Source organism: Myzus persicae, unplaced genomic scaffold (genome assembly GCF_001856785.1).
Source record: "Myzus persicae strain clone G006 unplaced genomic scaffold, MPER_G0061.0, whole genome shotgun sequence".
NCBI classification, from domain to species: domain Eukaryota; kingdom Metazoa; phylum Arthropoda; class Insecta; order Hemiptera; family Aphididae; genus Myzus; species Myzus persicae.
The window spans coordinates 81323-92279 of NW_019104159.1; the positions used below are offsets into that span (position 1 = coordinate 81323).

At 32.2% G+C, this 10957-nt stretch overlaps 1 protein-coding gene and 1 pseudogene across 1 annotated transcript; both read left to right on the top strand.

Moving 5' to 3' along the window:
- The first annotated feature begins 811 nt into the window (after nt 1–811).
- On the top strand, nt 812–2125 carry LOC111039470. Its single transcript, XM_022323011.1, has one exon. The coding sequence runs from the start codon at nt 812–814 to the stop codon at nt 2123–2125; it is 1314 nt and encodes a 437-aa protein (XP_022178703.1).
- Nucleotides 2126–6268: 4143 nt separating this feature from the next.
- Nucleotides 6269–6693, top strand: LOC111039471 (annotated as a pseudogene).
- The last annotated feature ends 4264 nt before the right edge of the window (nt 6694–10957 follow it).

Consider the following 10957-nt stretch of genomic DNA (forward strand, 5'->3'; position numbering starts at 1 on the left):
TTCGTGGTGCTCAAGAATCTTCTTCTTCTGCATTAGAAGATAGAGTCTCTAATGACATCCTAAAAATAACTGAGGCTATCAAACCGTACTTTCCCGAATTACCATCTGACTTTAAAGCAATAAGGCTAGGTAAACCCAGTGATCGAGGTCCCCGACCACTCAAGGTTTTCTTCCAGTCTAAAGAAATAGCCCAGAAACTTGTCTCTGACTATAATACAAATATTAGATCTTCTCATACTGACAATATGCGCCATCCCATTTCGGTTAATCGCGATCGCACTCCGATTGAGCGTGAAGCAATTCGTCGCGTATACGCTGATTTGGAAAATCGTAAAAAGAACGGTGAATCTGACTTAGTAATCAAATACAGAGATGGACTCCCCTATATTGTACCGGCCCGCAGATCATCCCAGGACAGACGCCTTCAAACATCGAGCTCGGCCTTTACCCAATCAAAAAACTAGCAGTACTCGACTTGTCGCTGCCTAGGCAAGCACTCCTTCGCCTGAACAAAACTGGAAAAAATGACTCATGCTACTATTCCTGCTTAGCTGATCCACTCTGCAATTGTATGTACAACATTAAACTTCGTTCTTCAAATTGCTCACGCTGCTACACTGCTAAACTAACTCTAGATTCTTTCTTGCAAGTCTTCACTAACTTAAAAACCTCATTTTGTAAACCTATTAATTTTTATAATATTTGTAATAATAACTTTTTTGATAATACCCTTAATTGTAACCTTAAAATATTCTATCAAAATGTTCGTGGTCTTAAAACAAAATTAGTTACCCTCAGATGTTCTTTCCCCATGTTTCACTTTTATGATATCATTATCCTCACAGAAACCTGGCTGACTCCTGACATAAGTGACAGTGAACTTGGTTTCGCTGGCTTTCAAGTAATAAGACTTGATAGAAACCATAATAACAGCACTTCTATCCGAGGTGGCGGAGTTCTAATTGCTATCAAGAATACCCGTTCCTTTCAACCTATTTCACTAACCGTATCTAATGTTGAACAAGTATTTGTATTATTGTCCCTAAACTCTGGCCACTTATTGGTAGGTGGTGTATACTTACCCCCTCGATCCCCCCTTTCTGTAGTTGAATCCCATATCACTTCTGTTGAACACATCATTTCCTCTTATAAACCAAATTCCCTAGTCATATGTGGTGATTACAATCTCCCTAATATCAACTGGTCTTCTGATGAATTAGGATTAATCGGGACTAATGACCCCAATATAATTTCCACAACTATTATTGATTCTTTTTCTTACCTCAATTTTTTCCAGCATAATTTCTTTCGCAATAATCATGGCAGTATCTTAGATCTTGTCTTTTCCAACTGCAATAGAATCACAGTCAATTTAGCAACGGAATATTTGGTTATTCCTGATCCTTATCACCCACCTCTTCACGTGGTCTTTCCTTCGCAATCTGACAAATCAGTAGTTAATACTCATACATATAAAGATTTTAAGGCTGCAAACTACAATGCCATAACACAATTTATTAACTCCTTTAATTGGGAGTTAACATTTTCACAGTACACAATCGAAGATGCAGCCTCTGTTTTTAATGAAGCCCTACTTCATGCTATCGATTTGTTTGTTCCTACAAAAATATTTAAATTACCAAAATTCCCTGCGTGGACATCTCCCTCTCTTAAAAATATTATTATGGAGAAAAAGCGAGCTCACGCACTCTATAAGTGCTCGAGGTCCCCCTATGACTACTCAGCTTTCTCCGAACTTCGTGCTAAATGCAAGCGCCAATCTAAAATAGACTACCAGTCTTATATAAAAAATACCGAAAATTCGTTCAATCGCAATCCCTCACTATTCTGGAAATCTATTAAAAATTTAAACCAGAAAAACACAGTACCCACCACTCTATTCTGGAACAATGATAAGGTTGATACTCCTCTTGGTTCGGCTAACCTATTCTCTAAGTACTTTTATTCTATGTATAACAACTCTATTTCTCCACCCATCAATATTTCTAATATTAATACTATTCCATATGAACTTCCTTCTAATTGTCACTTCTCCCTCGACGATGTGCAACTTGCAATCAACTCTTTAAAAAACACCAATTCTAATGGCCCAGACGGGATTTAAGCACGTTTACTTTTTAATTGTCAAGATTCTATTGTTTATCCTTTATTCCTACTCTTTAGGCTATCTCTTGATGAGGGTATCTTTCCAGCTGCTTGGAAAACATGCTCTGTCACCCCTGTTTTTAAATCTGGAGATCCCTCACTCGTTTCTAATTACAGGCCTATTTCCATCCTACCACACATTTCTAAACTGTTTGAGTCCATCGTCTACTCCTCAATCAAAAGAAGTCTTAATCATATTCTAATGGATGAGCAGCATGGTTTCCGTAGTGGGAAATCTACTGTCACTTGCAGCCTATCTTTCACATCATATATATTAAAAAGCTTTGAATCTGATTGTCAAGTTGATGCTGTGTTCACGGACTTTAATAAAACCTTCGATACTGTCATTCATAGCCGCCTTATTTCTGAACTGGAATCACTTGGTATCGGTAATCCTTTAATCTCATGGCTCCAATCGTATTTAAGTCAAAGAAAGCAATTCGTAAGAGTTCACGGCGTTGACTCTGACTTATTTATTACTCCCTCTGGGGTCCCCCAAGGAGGACATCTCAGTCCTCTTATGTTCATCCTTTTAATTAACTCAATTAACAGGTACATTTCATCCTCTAAAGTTCTTCTATTTGCCGATGATATTAAATTTTTTTCAAAAATTACATCTACATCTGACTGTCTTCAACTTCAATCAGATCTCAATACTTTCTCTCTCTGGGCCCAGCGTATTGGCCTAACGCTCAACCTCAACAAGTGTCATGTTATGTCATTTCATAGAAAACGTACTTGCATAATCCATCCTTATTCCCTTAATGGCTCTACTCTCGAGCGTGTATCCACTGTCAAAGATCTTGGGTTCTATCTAACTCCTTCTCTTTCTTTTGAACACCATATTGATGTTACTGTTGGTAGAGCGTTAAAAATTCTAGGGTTCTTAAAGCGCAACACTAGCCTTTTCACGTCCGCTACTTGTCTTCGATCCCTCTATTTTTCCCTTGTCCGCTCTGTCTTAGAATATGGCTCAGTTGTATGGTACCCGTATCTAGCCAAGGACCAATTACGTTTAGAGCGTGTCCAAAACCGCTTCCTTTCCTACGCCGCTTTTATACTCAATATTGATCACCCACCCCATGATTACCTATCAGTTAGAACTTCCTTAGATATCCCTACTCTCGCATCTCGTCGTATCGATGCTGACCTCTCATTCATCACCTCCCTCCTTAACGGCTCAATAGATGCACCGAACCTTCTGTCCTCTGTCTCTTTCCGGGTTCCTGTGCATATCACTAGAAATCACTCTTTATACCTTGTCTCCTCTCACCGTACTAATTACTCCCATAATAATCCATTAGACAGAATGCTCCGCCTACTTAATAGCTCCTGATATGTAGCTGACTATATTATTATTTATCTCTACTGAATGTTTTTGTCTTTGTTTTATTTTACCTTAGCATGTACTCTTTTTAGCTGAACGCTGTTTAGTATAAGTTTAAACTTAAGTCTATAAATATAACTATATTTTCCATGTACTTTATTTAATTATTATCTCTTCATGTTAATCTTCTAATTGTACAATGTATCTATAAATTGCCGTTTGGCGTTAAATAAATAAATAAATAAATAATTTAGAGTGGTAATTTAGTATCACTTGGTCAGTCATCAATAAATTACCACATATTACAATAAGTAATGGTATTAAAGCTTTCAAAACCTATAAAATAGCTCGAGATTAATATTTTCATACTAGGCATTTAATATGATAATCTATATGAATAAAACAAATTAGGGCTAATTACACTATTTATAACGCAAAAACCGATGTACTGATTTTGATTATCTCTGATCCTTCGGATTTGTCTCCTTCCCGAACAGCAGAATAACTTTGTGATAAGAGAGTTATCACAATAGATGACCTCACTTTTGTAATGTGGCTTATATACCATCTTTAACTCAGTTGAGCAGTTCATTAAATACGCTCTCTCGTGCATCATTATGATCTTGAGAAAAAACGCATCATAAAACTTAATTATTATTATTTATATATTATATCATGACGCCAAATGTCATCAAACAGCGTCTGACTAAAAAATTATTCTGTGACGCTAATGACGCCAATAGGTGTCATAAAAAAAAGTCGTAAATTATACCAGCACCGTTGTATATGTACACAAAATTGAGTGGCAGCGAACGTGTTTTAAGTTAAAAATATTATTTACAGAACAGTATAAATAACTAGACATTTTGTGACAAGAATGTCCTGTATATTACATTTTTTTAAAGAGAAGTTTTCCAGTATGTTGGACAAGGTGGTGAAAGTATTTGGTGTTTTTGAATATAGATAAAATAGTAAGTTTCTACGGAAGCTGAAAAAAAAATTCTATAAATAAAATAGAAATCAATGAAGGCAGACTTGAGGAAAAATACAACTGCGTATACCTATTAACTATTAAATTCAGTTTTTATTAATACACACAGAAGATAAATCAAAAAGGAAGAGAAGAAAAAATTATAATTGTTATCCTATCCCAAAACACTTCCTTTCCCAAATAAAAAATAATAAAAGTATAGATATGTAATTTGACCATAAATATTTTTAACATTCACCTTTCCACACTCTAACCACTAACATAATATCTAAGACAAGCAATAGGGCAAGTAGCCTCTAAATCAGAGGTCCTCAATCGGTGTGCCATGAGAAATGTCATACATGTATGGGCGCGTGGTGATAACTATTGTTGCCGATATGGATAGTTATTAGTTAATTATTTTCCAATAAAGCTAAGAATTTATTTACCTAATTCTATTTTGAAACATTCCATATACAAATTTCTTAAGCCATATATTATTAAACGTGTATGTTATTTTCCCTTTTTCTAATGTATGTATTATAATCTATATTAATATTATAAATCTGAAGAGGTTGTTTATTTGTTTAATCTTAGGAACTACTGGTTCGAATAAAAAAATTATTTTTGTGATGGATAGTCCATTTGTCGAGGAAGGCTTTAAGCTATATAAAATTATGCTGCAACCAATAAGAGCGAAGCATCAGTAACATATGTTGCAAAAACAGGAAGTTTGGAAGCCAAGATCTCTTTATTAAATTCATATGTAACTCCAAATGGCCGATCAAAATTCTTACGACAGACATGATTTGGTTTCTAGAGTATTTTATTTAAAACTCCAGAAAATGATAGATCTATTAATGAAGAAAAATATCTTTGGACCATTGAAAGCCTTCGTTTACAGCGTAGAATGGCAAAAAAGAGGTTTATCTTACCCTCACATTTTATTGTGGCTGGCTAACAAAGTACAACCAGATTCTAAAGATGTAATAATATCGGCTGAAATACCTGACAAACTATAAGATCCAATTATTCTTAATATTGTCACCGTGTATGAAAGAAAACATTTGTTCTAAAAAGTACCCTAAAGCATTTTATTTCTGAAACTCCAACCGTTGATGACGGCTGCTCAACCCACAGGCGTAGGTCTCCAGATAATGGGGGAATCACGGCAATAATTCGTGTCAAAGGAACAGAAATGAGGATGGATAATAGGTGGGTTGTTCCCTATAATCCAGTGCTACCAAGGACTGATGATTCAATGCACACATAAACGTAAAGTTTTGTCAGTCGGTTAAAGTAATTAAGTATATCTGTAAGTATATTCATAAAGGTTCTGATCAAGCCACATTTTCGCTTCAAAATAATAACGATGAAGTAGAAAAATATCTAAATGGTCTGTATATAAGTTCCTCGGAAGCGCTCTGGAGAATTTTCCAATTTCCTATTTATGAACGCTTTCTGGCAGTAGTTCATTTAGCAGTTCATTTGGAAAATGGAAAGAGTTTATTTTTATAATAATGAAAATCTCCTAGATCGCGTCAACAATCTTTCATCAACAACACTTACATCGTTCATGGATCTTTGCAAAAGAAATGATTTTACAAATACCATTTTACATCACGAAGTACCCCAGTATTACGTATGGGAAAGATATTCATTTTCTAGAGGACGTGGGCAAGATGTTGAAGGATATCCCGGTGTAAAAAAGACACAACTTTAGGCCGTGTCTACAACATTCATAGAACCCAAACTGAATTATTATTTATTATTTAAGAATTTTACTGCAACATGTTCACGCTCCAATGTCGTTTGAACATCTGTGGATCGTTAATGGTGTTGTTTTCCAAACTTATCAAGGTGATTTCAAGGAAATAGTTTTATTAGAAGGAGATGAACATTGGCAAAATACCATGTCAGATGCTGTCATGTCCGAGCCACATACAAAATTAAGATAATTATTTACAATCATCCCCATATTTTGCCAGCCACCTGACCCCTTAGAGTTATGGCATAAATTTCGTAATGATTTATGTGAAGATAAATTAAACAAAATGCGTAATGAGAATCAGGATATGACATTAGCATATAGTGATGATATATACAAAGGTCAATGATGGACATATCAAAATTGAAGATAAGATTTATGAGTTTTGCGATAAATCATTAACTGATTTTGGGCTTCCTGCATGAAGAAGGAGTAATTCACATAAAAATTTATATCCGTTAGAAGTAGCTTTGCGAAAGCCGCATGATGTAAATGAATTAAATGAGTATATTACTGAAAATGGACCAAAATTAGTTAGTTAACATTCGTTGTAGTGTATTGATACTAGTAAATTATTACTGTTAGATGAAGGATTTTATGTTTTAATAACACAGGATGATAGTTGTGACATATGATAATTTTATTTTAAGTTCGTAATGACAAGGTTTATGATATAACAATATTTAAGTAACACGGTTTGAATAAGAATTAAGGTAGTAACATGTTGAAGAAAAAACATCGCGTAACGGAATGGGCCGCGATAGCCAAGAAGACATGATAAGGTACCGCACGAAGGGGACAGAGAATCTAACGAATGGTATGACAGTCGGTGCAATGCCAGGATACTCCGACTATTGCCCTATGGACTGCGACAGTGATATCGATCGTAAACCTACGTTGTAGGTATACTAATATTAGATTAAGTAATACGTATGTTGAAATAGGATGGTAGGTTTAGAAAAAGGTTGGATCTATTTTTATCGCGTCTATGGGTCGTTGTTTGTCGAATTGCTGGAAGAACAATAGGCTGACGTACACAACATTTATAGGCATTTAGTAATGGGATGCCTTTGAAATCTGTTTAGTCTGCCTTTTTATTTGTATTGAATTTAGCTTATTCTATACCATTATTTTTATTTTTTTATTCTTATTGTTGCCTTTAAACAGATTGAATGAAACGTATGGACCAATATATATATATATATTATATATATACATATATATTTATATGTAGCTATACACAAAACCAAAAAACGTTGGCACTTATAGATTGTAATACTTATAATAAGATTAATTTAGGAAGGGGCCCAAAAAAAGCCTTTCACACTGGCCCCTTATCACGTAGTTGCGGCACTGTATACTAGTATATATTATACTAGGTACTAGGTTGTATGTACAATTTTAATACTCAAAATACAAATGTATAATAAATAAATATAATATTATTTAATTATTATATTATTAATTTTTATCATTTGTATTAATGCAGTTCACCAATACATTACTTTGTAGACATCAAAAATTTCTTGAATTTTGAATTTTTTGTTTATTCTAAGGAAATTTTCACCAAATGCTAAAATGACAATTTTCCTTGAATACTAAAATTTTCAAACTTTTTACTCTTTTTGAGCTTTTTAAAATCTGTATAATATGTGTATTAAATTATGTTTTATATTATAGAGATTTATAAAAGTGTTTCTTTTTATAGCTAACGCTTAAAATTTTAAAAACGATTCTCCATAAATTGTTGTGCGTTTAACAATAAAAAAATCTGACCTTATAGTTAGGTTAGGTTCTATTTACAGATATGAGTTATACTCAATTTTTATTATTTTTTTTAAAATATTTAATTTGATTATTTATACATGCATGCTTAGAACCCAACGTCTCTGCTTAGAATTCTTTTTCGTATGCAACGAGTTATCATTGAATTAAAATATAATACATAAATTACAAAGACATCCTACAGTCATATTATCATGTATTCATGTTTAGTATTTTTGTGAATCTTTTTTCTGTTAATACATATTTTTCAAATTATATCTGATTCTAATGTATATATAGTTATGGTGGTTGAAGAATTTCAATAAATTGGTAATACATTTAAAAAAAAAAAACAGTGTTTATCACTTGAGTCAATAAAGAGTACCTATTCAAAGGAATTGTGGCATAAGAGAATATGGCATGCGAAAACTAGTATTCAAAAAAAAAGGTTTTGTACTTTTATATGACACAAAAAAAAAACTTAGATAACTGACATTTTCGTTAAACCTTAATATGAACAATTAACAATACATTTCGCATTGTACATTTAGTATTACGTATGTACAAGGAACTTTAAACACATTAAAAGGTTAAATGTTAGGTATATTTAATGAGAAAATATTTGTTTTTTTTTAAAGAGGGAGACTTGCAAGTGTTAATAGGAAAATCATATTATTTCGCTTAAAATTACAACACTAGAAATATAGTAAAACACAGTGCGTTTTAGTTTTAAAAACAACATTAATTTTTTTAATTCAAAATGTAAACAGAAAACATAGATAATATATTAATAGTAATAACTAAAATAATAATAATAATAAATAATAATATTTTAATAATAGAATAAATTATTCGGATGGTTTTCTATATTTCCCGGATCCGCAAAGCAGCCGAACAAGGGAATGGAACTGTTCCGTGATATAACTATTTAGAATGTGTAATTTTTATTTTGCATATTATTATCGCTGTTATACCCGTTTTCGATAAAATTATTGTCACCTTTCGGTGAATCGAGAAAATTAATTTTTATGTGTAATATCAAAAATGAATAAATAATAATTAATAATATTTATTTTAAAATTACATTTTTTTTTTTTTTGGCTCACCTAAGTACATTTTTCAAGTTCTTTTTTTTAGATTTTTTTATGTTATTTTTGCATTATTTTTTTTAGTGTTGTAGTGTATTTTTTAGATCATTAAAATCCTAGCTCTAATAATAAATAATAATATGTATAGACCATTTATTGGCGATTCTCGCAGACGACTTGATGGCAGCGATAAGTGATAACTAGCTGTAGCTACAATTAGGTCATAGATATTAAAGAATGGATAGGCCATGGCTACATTAATAAAATAGAGGACCGTGTGCCGGAATGGGGAAGAAAGAAGGACTGATTTTATCAATGCCTCTCATTCCAATAGCGGTCTTATCATAAATTATTTTCTGTGATTATCATCTCCCAATACTGTTATCTATTTGTGTTAAGACCTCTGTAACCTCAAAATATTTTCATGTTCTTTCCTCAATGATAAGCATACATGGCCCATCCATTCTTTAATATCTATGAATTAGGTACTTTTTGTATCATTTTATCTAGGGACTATGAGACTTACACTTTTACAGTGCATGCCTACTTGTATACACTATACGTATCTATATAGTATTTAGTATAATATGTTTATATATATACCTGCATAATAATTTTAGGTAAGATTAATACCTACACAGGTCACCTTTTCTCAAAGTTGAAAACTTTTAGGTTCTCTGTCGACAGTGGGACACAAAGCTCGAGAGCGGGACTGTTCCACCCAATGCGGGTCGTATGGTGAAGTTAGGTATATTATATTTCTGATCGCAAAGAATAGAATATTTTAACTATGTATTTTCAAAATAAATGAATTGGTGTTCAGACAATTTCTGAGAAACCTTGTATTGAATTTCAAATAGGACTCATAAATACGTTTTTCGAAAATGTCTAGTATCTGCGATTCTTTGGTTTTGAGTCGTATTAAAATACAAAACTTATTTGGTATAAAACTGTTTTTTACCATGAAATATTCTTTTAGCCACACATCACGACTATTAGACATCTGTTTAAAGCGCTTAGAGCCTCTTAAGTGTGTTCTATTTTGCATAGGTGCTAATTATTGACTCAGGTGATAATAACTGTATTTTTTCTTATCAGTTTCTTGTACTTCAACAACGAACATAACAAGTTATACTCAACAATAATAAGGTATAATTTAGGTTACAAGATATAAAAAAAATATTATAAATTATAATACACCTAAAACAAGAATCAATGATAAAAATGTCGATGGACAGACCGTAACCGAATTCGGAATAACAATACTCAATCGTGTTATGAAATATTATATGAAACTAAAATCATAAAATTAGGTGAACAAGTGGATACCACTCTGCTGTACAGTCTATAGTTCTCGAGTATTCCTTTGTAATTGATGTCACACTTAAATAGCTTGTTTATTTTGAGCGGAAACGTTCTTTCATCTTTGTACCTATATATTATTATGTGTAAATTATCAAATTGAATAATTAAAAAAAAATTAATAGAAATCAAAAATATTTCATAGGTTTAAAAATTATAACTTTCCGATTGTAAAATGTAGAACAATCAACGTTAGGTATGAAAATACAAACTTTTATACATTTGTATGAAAAATAATTAAATACATTTTAAAAATAATAAAAAGCTCAAAATAATTTTATAATTTTACTGTACATGGAACGTGGTAATTAATACATTTTTGAGAAACATTCTACTATCTGAGGTTAAATTTTCGTTTTTGAATTGCAACAAAGTATCAAAAATCATTACATCGAAATTCGATAATGTATTGGTATAATTACAATATTTCAAGCATTTTAAACTCAAAAGTTAATAAAAAAGAATGTTACATCTCGGTTCCAAATTGAAAAACGAAAGTCCGTGTTGTCAAC